General features: G+C 57.8%; 1 protein-coding gene across 6 annotated transcripts in view; it reads right to left on the bottom strand.

Annotated features, from left to right (window-relative positions):
* Nucleotides 1-15: 15 nt before the first annotated feature.
* The window catches only part of LZTS1 (leucine zipper tumor suppressor 1), a 55,751-nt gene continuing 44,255 nt past the window's right edge, over nt 16-11,511 (bottom strand). For 4 of the 6 annotated variants that reach the window (XM_023534524.1, XM_011366691.2, XM_023534526.1 and 1 more), the window contains 3 exons: nt 8,034-8,510; nt 6,039-6,842; nt 16-3,578 (listed from right to left, as the gene is read on the bottom strand). In XM_023534524.1, coding sequence (XP_023390292.1) covers nt 2,907-3,578; nt 6,039-6,842; nt 8,034-8,378 — 1,821 coding nt within the window. In that variant the 5' untranslated portion in view covers nt 8,379-8,510 and the 3' untranslated portion in view covers nt 16-2,906. Of the gene's footprint in view, nt 3,579-6,038; nt 6,843-8,033; nt 8,511-11,511 lie in introns of those variants that run through there. The other 2 variants (XR_002781986.1, XM_023534527.1) reach the window with 2 other exon arrangements.

Here is an 11,511-nt window from a genome sequence, read left to right as displayed (position 1 = left end):
TTCTGGCTCCGCCTGCAGACACCGCTCGGACCAACCGCACTGGCTATGAGGGGAGCATCCCCTGCACAGGGCACATGGCTTCTGCTCGAACCTTCAGAGCCCTCAGGAAACTCCCTCTTCCAAAGCTGCTGCTCCAGCCTGGCTCAGCCGTGTGCAGCCCTCTGACCCAACAGCAGCCCCAGCTGGGCTGAACGAGAGCAGGGCAGGGGCGGAGGCTCAGTAGGTGCTTCTCAGGGAGAGACGGCCCTCAGTCCCCCTAGAGCTCGGTGCTCATAGGGGCTGAGTGTGCCCAGCAGGAGTCACCTGAATTACACAGCAGCCAGAGGAGAGACCCACAGTGGACGCCCCATGAGAGTCTGGTCTTCCTAAGTCCCAGAGGCAGCACCCCTCCTTGGTGAGGTGGTGCCGGATGCTGCTCTTTCTTTGCAGACAGCTGGAGCGTTTTCAGGTCAGGCATCCTTTGGGGAGCAGAGGGGGCGGGTCTGACTGAGTGAGCAAGCATGCCAGCAGGAGTGTTCAGAGGGAAGGACAGTGAGTTCACGCTGGTCCCCAGCCAGGCCGCCTGCTCCGAGGCCCGCGCTGGCTGACCTCCCCAGTCCCTGCTCAGCCTCTGCTGTTCAGAGCCTCCTTCTGGAGAGGCTGCGTCTGGCCTGGTTCAGGAGGAGAAAGGATGTTTATCCACAGGGAAGGGAAGAAAAACCACACGGTGGCGAGGTCGCTATGTTACAGGACACTGATGCACTCTGGTGCCACCGCGGGCCACAGTGGGGTCTCGGGCTGGTGGCAGCCCAGGGAGGGCATCTATGGGTCGGATGGGGCAAGGATGTGGGTACGGGGGCAGGGTCACAGCACAGTTAGCACCCACCTCTTCTCGGCGAGGGGCTTCTGTTTGGGAGGGGTTTTGGGGTGTCTCCAGCCTGGGGAGGGAGCAACAGCCCCTTTCTCTGTCCTGCAGGGAAGTCTCACTGGGAGGAAGGACTTAAACAAGGCACAGGCTGGTGGAAGTAGAGGGACCGAGGGCCATGGCACAGGGAGTGGGACATCTTTGACTTAGGGGTCTGCACTGTGCTCAGTGGAGGGCACTGCCGCCGAGTAGGGAGGGGCCTCTCGGCCTCTGGATTCCAGGTTTAAATCTAGCCTATGACTAAGAGACATGGCTTCACATTCCATAAATGCTCCTCTGTCATGGAAGGCAGCAGGGCAGGCACAGCTTAACCCTGGGGACCGGACCAAAGACAAGGTGGCCCTGCCCTCAGCCCAGACTTAGGGAAAGAACACAGTGGGCCCTGGAGGGGTGGGGGCAGGGAGAGGAGCAGCCCTGCTCCCACCCTGGGGCCTACAGCTGAAGGGCAGAGGTCAGGGAGGCAGACAGGGTTCGGTGCCCAGACATTCTCAGCTCCTTGGCCACAGCAGCGCCCCCAGCGGGCAGGCGCGAGGCACAGGCAGCCAGGAGCGCCGGCTGTCCTAAGAACAGCAGCTGTGGCTACAGTCAAAAATAGAACATGGAACAGCCTGGCTGCCTGCTAGATCTGGCTTGCTTCTGAAAAGACAAGAAAGGAAAAAAAGAAGAAAGAAGAAAAAAAGAAAATTTCCTGAAATAAGCGAATGAGAAGCTCTACCTTTCTGTCCTCCCTCAGCTCTTCACATCTTCAGAAGCGAAATCCCGGCCTCCCCGGGCACTGGTCAGTGCCCAGCAGCTGCAGCCTCTGGCTTCTTAACAGTCCGGCTCTTTGGGGCTCAGGGCAGAGGGAGGCCTGTTCGTAAGGCTGTGTTTGCACCTCTCGCTCCCTGCCTGGGGCTCCGGCCATCGGCACGCTGGGGACCCCTCATGACCTGACAAAACTCTTGTCTGAACTGCGCACTAGAGATGCGCGAGGGGAGAGACGCTGCTGCCCCGACCACCCCTTAGTGGACATCGGTTATTGTGGATCCAGCAAAGCTTGATTCTTGGGAAGAAAATGAGTTCGGAGTAGCTTCCGGCCAACTGGAACCATGTGGGGAGGCCCCGCTGCCAGCCCCCACCATGAACTACGTGGATGCTCCCCCTGGGACAACTGGAAAGCCACACCCGCCTCTGCCATGTGCCTTCAGTCTTCCTTTCCAGCACTCGCCCAGGTCCTCAGTATCTATGGCTTTAAGAAGAGTGGTCGCTGAGGCTAAAGGCCACCAGCTGCCCCAGGCTGCTCGGCTCCAGTTAGCAGGCCCAGCAGTCTCTGGCCCTGACACCTGCTTCTCCCTCTGCCCCCTCTGTCCTTGCTGAGTAGACTCTCCTGGGCCACCCCCCACCTCAGCTTTCCCCCAGCCCCTGCCCCTTTCTGTGACTCAACGCGGTGTGGACAGGGCTGATGTTGCTAAGCCAAGTTCTCCACACCCCTCTCCAACCCTCACACCTCCGAAGCCGGAGGAAGAGCTTGGGTTATGACCAGGTCGAGTTACAAGGACTCTGGTCACAAATGGCTTCTTTCGATTCCCAAGGCATCCCTGTGTATCTGGGGGAGAAAAGTTCTGGGACGAGAGGCCGGAAGAGAGGTGGCCACTGGTCTTCACAGCAGCTGCCCCCCATCCTCGGGGGAGGGTATCTCTAAGGATTTGAACAAAGGCCAAGGTTTGGGGAGCCCTTAACCAAATGACGGAGACCCCTGGGCCCATCCGTTGGGAAAGCTAGAGGTCTGGAGGGCTCCAGAATGGTGAGGGCTGGACCGTGGGAAAGGGGAGGCGAGGCCGTGTGGCAGTCCCTCCCCTCCCCTCCACGCCTCCCTCCCCTTGAGGACCCCAGGTCTGTGCCCCTCGGGCCCAGAGAAGCCAAGTTACTGAGCAGGGGAGAGGGGAGCGGAGCCCTCCTGGACAGGCTCAGCTGCCCTGCCTCGCTGTGCCAGGTCCCAGCTCTCCCCCTCCCAGGAGGCCCCTCAGATCTCCGTGGCTATGATGTCCTCGTACGGGATGTCAGCCCCTTCGAGGGCAATCTCCAGGGGCTCCCCTGCACCGTCCCCGTGGGCCAGCTGCTGCAGGGCCTTCTCCAGGCGCTGGTTCCGCTGGAACATGGCCAGGTAGCTCTGCTGCAGCTGCTTCTGGTACTGGATCACCTTCTCCTTCTCCTCCTTCCACACTAGCCGCTCGTGCTGGAAGCCCGAAGACATCTGGTCGTGGCCTTGCCGCTCCTCCTTCAGCTCGGCCCGCAGCCGCTCCAGCTCCCGCTGCAGGGCCGGGATGTCCTCGGCGAAGGCGGGCCCGGGCCCAGCGCCCAGCCCCAGCCCCCGGGCGGCGCCCTCCCGCTGCAGGGCGGCCTGGGCCCGCAGCTCCAGCAGCTCCTGCTCCAGCAGGTTCACCTTCTCCCGCAGCAGCTCCGACTCGTTCTTCTTCCGCTGCAGCTCGTTCTCACAGACCTCCAGCTCCAGGCCCTTGGTGCGCAGAGCGCCCTCCAAATCCTGCGTCTTCAGCTCCATGCCTTCCAGCTTGCCCCGCGTGTCCTTCAGCTGCGCCTTCAGACTGAGGATCTCGCTGGCCTTGGCATTGACCTCCATCTGGGACTCCTTCAGCTGCTGCTTCAGGAGAGAGATCTCGCCTGACTTCTGGCACACCTGCCGAGGGTCGGGGTTGGGGAGAAGAGAGAGTGCCAAGAGGTGAGAGGGCCTCGCCCAAGGCAAGGGACCTCGTCACTGCCTCACGGAATGGAACTGTCCTGACACGGAGCCTCCAGAGGGTTCCCAAGCATGGCGGTCTGGGTGGCCCCCGAGGCCAAGCCGCTCCTGGAGGCTCCTTCCATTCTGCAGTTTGGCTTCTTTGGTCCACATGCCTGTCTCACCCCCAAGTCAGAGTCGAAATCTCGATCTAGACCCAAGTCTATGGCTGCGTGTCAGTCAGTGGTCAGCGGTCTCATCTGCCCACTGCGGGCAGCTCCGTCACCCACAATGAATATCGGCGGTGTCGATTTCTGTATCTGCCACGTCTCTGTCACCTGTGTTTATGCACACACCCTCTGACCTCACCCCTGCACACACCCAGCTCCCCTCTCCTAATGGAATGAGGACCAGCCACGCGCCCGCCCCGCCTGGGCCTGGGTCAGAGACACGACCCCCGCCTGCCGAACGATGGGCTACCTACCGTGTTCTCTCTGCCCCCCAGGCCTCCACCATTCTACTCCTGTTCCCTATCAAAAGATGTCCGAGGACCACAAACAAAACCAAGATGCTCAGACCCACGCATCTCTGGGTCTTGGCCGTATGGGGTCGTGGGTGGCTCAGAAGACCAAGGCCAGTCTGGCTGTGTGTCAGTGTCCCCAGCTGCTCTGGGAAAGCTGGTGGAACGAGGCCAGGAGGAAGTCGGAAAGCCACCAAGCCACCTTGATGCCCCCTCACTTTCCTCTCACAGTGGAACCCCGCTTGCTGTCGTGAGCCCCCTAAGAACACTGCGCCACGCCCCCTCCCACCACGGGGCAAGGATGGCTTCCCAAGCTCAAGCCTGTATTTGTTTCACGGAGGCAAGGGCACGGTCCTGGCTGACGCAGGGGCCTGGCTTAGGACTCTGACTCGACCGTTCATGACCCGGGTGACTGTTCCCACAGTGGCAACATAGTGTCGTGATTAAAAATGTGACCTCTGGGGCCACACTGCCAAGATCAAGTCCTGGTTCTGATACTTACTTTGTGGTGACCTTGGGTAAATCATGTGCTATCACAATCTCTCTGTGCCTCAGTTTCCTTAACTGTAAATTGAGGATTAGTGACCGTGCCTACTTCATGTAAGGATTAGATGAGAGAATCAGGGCCTGGCACTTAACAAACACTCTATAAATTATTATTATTATTATAAATGTATCTGAATATATCTGTTATTACAAACGTTTAATTTGTTATTTAGTATTTTACTATATAGCTTGACTGGACGAGCTGGGAATGAGGTCAGAGCAATGTCCAGCTCAGTTCCAGATTGGACCAACAAGGATGGATGCCTAATGCCAGCACGCGCTCATGTTTCTGAGGTACCCCAAAGTGTCCCCGAGCCCTGGCTGAGAAACAAAGGCTGGGGTAGGGTCCGCTGTGCCAACGTCGATGGGGAGGAGGAAAGACACTGCCCCGATGGCTCCTGTCCTTTCCACTCCGGGGAACCTGGCAAACAGGAAGTGACTCTCCCTTCTCACCTGCCCAGTCCCCACCCGTGTCTTCTCCGGAAAGGGCCTTTTCCCTCCATTCCTGGGAACACTGACACTCTCATTTCCAGGATACGCACGGGAAGCTCCAGTGCGAACAGACGCCTGTGCTCTGGGGGTGGTGGCGGCGCTGGTCTCACCAGACACAGTGACCCCTTGGCCCCTTCCCAGGGGCGAGTCTGCCTGGGGTGAACAGCAGAGCTGCCGTGTACTTGCCCCCACCTGCCCTGAGCCGCCTCCTAGGCCTCCCAGTGAGAAGAGTTGCTCTCAGGTGGCAGGGCAGGCGGTGAGCCGGGTCTCCAGCAAGGCGGGGAGCGCACGCCTCGCTTCCAGCTGAGCGCATGCATGCGTACGCGTGTGTGTGTGGGCCCTTTGCTCTCTCTTCGGGTCCATCTCGGACACCAAACAGAAGCCCCACTGACTCTTTCCATGGGGAGTGGCCCCTTCTGTCACTGAGACCTGCCACAAGTGGGGTCACTCTCTCTAGGATCTGGGGGCCTGCCCCTCAAAAGTAACTCGCTCTCCCTGGGCTCTTGGACCAGCCTAAACTCAGGCTGTGCTTCTCTTGAGCATCCTGTGAGGGGATGAAGTGCCCTGGCCCTCAGACACCCAGGTAGGCCTCATGACTCATGGCTCCAGCTTCCCAGTCCGCGACGTGGTTAGTGAATTCAGTTCTGGGGGTGCCGCCAGGCACTGAGATCGGGAGAGGGTGAGAACACGGACTACGCGTGTCCCTGCCATGGTCACCAGGGGCCCCTCCTTTGGGTCATAAAGCTGGTCCTTTGGCCCAGCGTGCTGGGGCAGTTCGCGTCCGCACACCGCTGGCCAGAACCTGGAGGAGGGGCAGGGCCCGGCCAAACACTGCCTCCCCACCCCCCAGCCCTCCGCCTCACCTCCCACTGGGTCTCCTCCAGCGCGGGGCCGAAGCTGGTCTTCTCCTTCTCGTAGGACCGCAGCCTGGTCTCCAGCAGGTCCTGCTCCTTCATGAGGCTCTCGAGCTCCTGCCGGAGCTGCCGCTTCTCTTGCAGGAGCTGGAGCACCTGCAGGTGGAGCGCCTGCTGCGTGCGCTGGCGCTTCTGCGAGGCTGGCTTGGGCTTGCCGCCGCACTTCTGCTCCGGGCCCTCGGGCTCCTCCTTGCCGCGCCACTGCCGCTCCTCGTAGGCCTGGCCGGAGGCCGGCTCCTTCTCCTCGAAGCTGCGTCGCAGCCTCTGAAGCTCGCCTTCCCTCTCCAGCAGCTTCTGCTCGAGCTCCTGGATGGCGCCCTCGTCCGTGGGGATGGGTGAGCGGACGCACGAGGAGCCCCTGTCCGCCTTGCTCGGGTGCGCCAGCTTGCTGCCCCCATCGGAGAAGGACAGCGCCTTCAGGCTCATCATGTTGCTGTCCTGGAGGAGGATGCCCTGGGTGATGTTGTGGGCCGAGCCCCCAAAACGGCTGGCGGGCCCCACGGCTGTGACCAGCGGGTCCAGCTGGTAGCTGCTGCTGGTGCTGTGTGTGGGCAGGCTGGACATGGAGTTGCGGCCAGAGTCAGACAGCGCCCCGGAGCACAGGCCGGGCTTCAGCTCCTGCTCCCTGGGCTTGTCCGGAGGGGCAGGGTGCAGCTGGTGGCTGGCGCTGTCGGGGGAGGAGTGCAGGATGGCCCCTGACCGAGGCAGCACAGGCTTGAAGGCCGTGGGCCTCGCCGCACCCTTCTCCGAGCCCTGGGGAGGAAAGAGCCACACTGACCCCGCATGTTCCCCTCCCGCCGGCCACGAGGCACCCTTCCTGGTCGTGGCCATAGGCGACCTCGCCTGGTGCTCTGAAGCTGCCGAATCTCTCAATAGGAGAATTTCCTCTGCACCTGGGGGATGTTCTTAATGATCACCCATGAACTGCCACCTGTCACCAGCTCATCCCAGTCTCGTCTCGGCCTCATCCCAGCTTCCTCACAGCCTCCCCCGAGCCTCGTCCCAGCCTCCCGAGGTGATGGACAGCTCTGGCTCTGCACCTGTGTAGTGCAGGCAGGGGCACTGGACTGGGCAAGCATGGCGTCCCTGTAGAATCTGACCCTTTGTCACCTCCACTGCCCCTTCCGGTAGGCCAGGAGCGAGGACACCACCGTGGCCTCCTCGAAGGCTTGGAAGGATCCCTTGACGTAACAACCCTGTTCTTAAAATTGTCATCGTCATAGGTAGAGTACTTTGTAGATTATTATAAGCCCTTTAGTTTGAAAAGATTAAGGATCTATGCAACCACGAGGAGCTGCTTCCTGGTCCGTCAAAGCTGGGGGGGGGGGGGTGGGCGGGGGTTGACCAGGGGCAGCATCCTCGGGGTTCCCACGGGAGCTCGAGCCAGCCATGAGGGCTGGATTCCTAATTTCTGCTAAAGACGATGGTAAGAAACTCACAGCCCTCATCAGGCCCAGCTTGAAAGAGGAGCCGCAGCACTACCAGGCAGCAGATGAGGGGAAGGCCCAGCTCCACGGCTCCATTAGCAGAAGCTGCCAGCTCTCCATGCGGACTCTGTCTGCTCTTCCAGACGGTAACAGAGCTCCCTCTCCTACCCGTGCACTCGAAAATGCTGCTGCTGGTCCCGCCTTGACAATCCGGTGCCACCCCAGGGACGCTCAGAAAGCCTTTCATTTCCCCTTTTCTCTCTGCTTAAGGGCTCACCCGAGACTTCTGGAGAAGGGGACTGACCAACCTTCGCTTCCCCATCTAACCTTTGATCTCCACGCGGGCTGAGAGCACGTCTGCCCTCACCATGCCACTCTGGCCTCTTGGAGATCTAAACACTTAGACGGCCACTGCTGCCCCTTCCTGCCCTGAGCTCGCCACCCCTCAATTGCTCTCTCCTGCCGTCCCAACCCCCCTGCCCTTACCAGAGACGCCCCCCCCGCTGCCCCCACTTACCATTTCCAGCTGATTGGAGAAGGGCATGAGCTTGGGTGGGGTGGACGGGCCAAAGTCCACCCCGGCCTGGCCCACTAAGTCCCCACTGGACAGCGCAGTGTAATCGGGGTGATGGGAGCCCCGAGCCTTCTGGCTGACCTTGATGTAGAAGAAGTCTTCACTCTTTCCCATCTTGGAGCTGGACTTGCCATGCCCCGAGTCCTGGGAGAAGCCGAACCTGAGCAGCCCGTCCGAGCAGCGGTTGAGCTTCTTGAGGTGGGAGGACTTGCGCAGCTTGTACTGCGATGCCCGGCAGTGCTTGCTGTGGAAGCCGTGGCCGGAGATGAGGCTGCTGACACTGCCCATGGTGACGCGGGGCTGGGCACAGGCGGGGCAGGGCAGGGACCTGGTGTGGCCGTGGTAGCGAGGGGCAGTCCTGGCTCGACAAGGGGACTGCGGTCATAGCAAAAGCCTCGCGGAGCCTGGGAGAACACGGACCTGGAAGGAGACAGAGGGCAGCGGTCAGCCTGGGATGGGCCGGTCACTGCAGGCCTCGGTGGTGACTTGGAGAGAGTCATTCAGATTGCTGGGTCTGGGCAGTGGGGAAATGTATGTGTCTCTTCAAAGTTCTTTTCAGCTTTCCCTTACGGTACTTGTTGACTATCGGCCTTGTGCCGGTATTTAGCCTTAGCTGGAGTTTACCACCCGCTTTGGGCTGCATTCCTGTGTGTGTCTCTGAACAGAAGCTTAGCCCCGTCTCTGTGACTAGGCTCTCCATCCTTCCTTTGTCCCCAACTCACTACACGTTCACTGAGGGCCTGCTTCCGGAGGGCTCTGTTCTGAGCATGGGGATACGGTAGGGACTAAGCCACTTACCATCCCTGTGCTCACAGGCTCGTGATTACTGCAGTGTGGCCGGGCCATAAATCAACAATGTGTACCATCTCAAGTGACAGAGGTGCTACAGGGAAATAAAGCAGACTGCACAGGATGGAATTCTGGAGGGTGTTTGTTTATCGAGAGAGCAGAAAGAAGGCCTCTCTGTTGGGGTATCATTTAAAGAGACTCCCAAGAAAATGAGGGAGCAGATCATGTGCAAATCTGGGGGAGAGAGAAGCAGCTCAGAGCAGCCCCAAGTGCAAAGCCCTGAGTCTCCATGGTTGCATGTGCTTGGCACATGTAAGACCAGTAAGGAGACCGGCTGGCTGGAGACCAGTTAACAACGGGGCGCAAAGCGGGAGAAGTCAGGGGTAGCGGCCCAGCCCTCACAGAGCCTGGTGGCCTGAGGGCTCTGCTTGTTACTCTGATGGCTTTAAGCAGAGACACTTTGATCTGATCTGCTGTGGAGGTCCCTTGGGCCGCTGGGTGGAGAAGAGGCTGTGGCGAGGGGGCCTGGGTAGATGTGGTGGTCCAGTTTTGTTGGCTGGGCCAGGGTGGTAGCTTTGAATTAAATTTTAGATGTAATTTTCAGGTCCAGCTGATAGAATTTGCTAAAGGATTGGACACAGAGAGAGAGAGAGAGTCAAGAATGACTCCACGGTTTTTATCCCAGCAACTAGGAGGAGTGAGTTGCCATTCATTGAGAGGCAAAGACCACAGAAGGGGCCCGTTTAGAATGAGACAGGGTGAAAAATAGGAGTTTGGTTTTAGACCTTAAGGAGTGCTGAGGTAGGCAGTAGGTCGGCGAGGGTTGTGGGAGCTGCAGACTTTCACGTAGGAGTTGTTGGCATAGAGAAGCCATCTATGAGGCTGGAGAAGGTCCCTGAGGGAGCGAAGGAAGGATGACAAGAGAAGTCTAGGGACTGGTTTGTGGGGTCAGGACAGTGAAGAGGGAGTCGGAACCTGAGACGGCTCCGACTGACGCAGGAGACCTCGGGAAGTCAGGTAAAGACATCGTCCCATGGGATGGTGTCAGTGCTGCGGAAGTGAAGGACTGGCCGGTGGATCTGACTGTGCGGAGGTCATCGGTGGCCTGGGCAAGAGCAGGTTTGGAGGAGTGGTGGGAAGAAAGGCCTGACTGGAGAGGGTTTAAGAGGAGGGAAAGAACTGCACCCTCGAATGTTGAGAAGTATGGGATCGGCGGTTTGGGTTCCCGCTCATGCCACCTGTCAGCTGTGACATGTGAGGTAGACTCTCCAACACCTTTAACCTTCGGTTTCATAAGCTAATTCTAAGACACACTTAAATTTGTTAAAAAAAAAAAAAAAGTAATAGGAAGGTATCTTATAACCAATGCTGAAAACAATAACAACCTCGCCGGACGAAGGGATACGCTGGGACGGTAATGTGACACACTTGCAGATTTAGGCTGATCCGTAAGCACAGGTCACATGATTTTCAAAGCAAGGAAAGGTTGTGTGTTTGTCATGCATCATGAAAGAGTATTTCTCAGTCTGTCAAAAGACAGCTGATGCAACTAAGGAAGAAAAAACTACAAGTTTAGTAAAATAAGAAATCGGAAGGAACCCTGTGCTCTTCATTGTGCTCTAAATTACACTACTGATCTCGAAGGGGCAAAAAAAAAAGTGAAAAAAAGTCCCGAGTGGGTACGAAGAGTTAGTTTCCCGTGCACAGCGGAAGGAGCCAGAAGACCCTTAACTCTGGATGTGTGTGAGTGTGTGCGTGTGTGTGTGAGTGAGTGACTACGGTGTGAATAAGCGTTTTCTTTATCCCACTAGTCAAAGCATAATAACACAACAAAAATATTATTATGTAAGTGTTAAGCATGTTTTCTTAGGAAAAGCTTATATTAAGTGGATGGCCCCTTAGAATCAAGAAACCAGGGGATTGTTGTGATGAGTGTATTAGGTACCACCGTAAATAACGGGCCTGGGACATTTATTGAATGTAGAGTATACAGTAGGCACTCAATATGTGGTTGGCATCTTCACTAGTGTCTATTATTGTATTACCACCATTGTTCTCTCCAGCATTCGTCATCCCCGTGACACTTTCAATGCCCCACCTCATGCTCCAGACTGGCTCTCACCCTTCAAATGCAACTTCCCTGCACCCCTACCCTGACGGCGCTGCCTAGGAGTATGACATTCCTCGGCTCACTTAACAGTTGACAATGACAAAATGTATTTTTCGTCCCTCAGGTCATCCACCCTTTCTTGGCTGAGGCCTTCGGGTCCTAGGAGGCAAAAAAACCTACTGTTGTCTATATATAGGGAAGCTATTTTTGGCCAAAAGACCCTCCTGCGCTCTGCGCATTATACCTCTTGGACAACTGGCCCATCCAGTTACACCCTTGTGAGACTCTGCATGGACTGCGTTGTGGAGATGAGACAGTTGGTCATGACATCGGGCAGATCTGGATTTGGAAATCAACTTCTCTGAGGTTTCTTTGTCGGCACAGTAAAATATAATAACTATTTCATAGGACCAGTATGAGGAGGAAGCCATGGAAGTCTGGTGCAACGCTTGGCGCTTGGCAGGTGCTCTGCAGACGTGTGTGTGTGTGTGTGTGTGTGTGTGTGTGAGTGTGTGTGTGTGT

The sequence above is a fragment of the Pteropus vampyrus genome, unplaced genomic scaffold (genome assembly GCF_000151845.1).
Source record: "Pteropus vampyrus isolate Shadow unplaced genomic scaffold, Pvam_2.0 Scaffold126, whole genome shotgun sequence".
Classification (NCBI taxonomy): domain Eukaryota; kingdom Metazoa; phylum Chordata; class Mammalia; order Chiroptera; family Pteropodidae; genus Pteropus; species Pteropus vampyrus.
The sequence above is the reverse complement of the archived record's forward strand: the minus strand, read 5'-3'. Positions and strand labels throughout refer to the sequence as shown.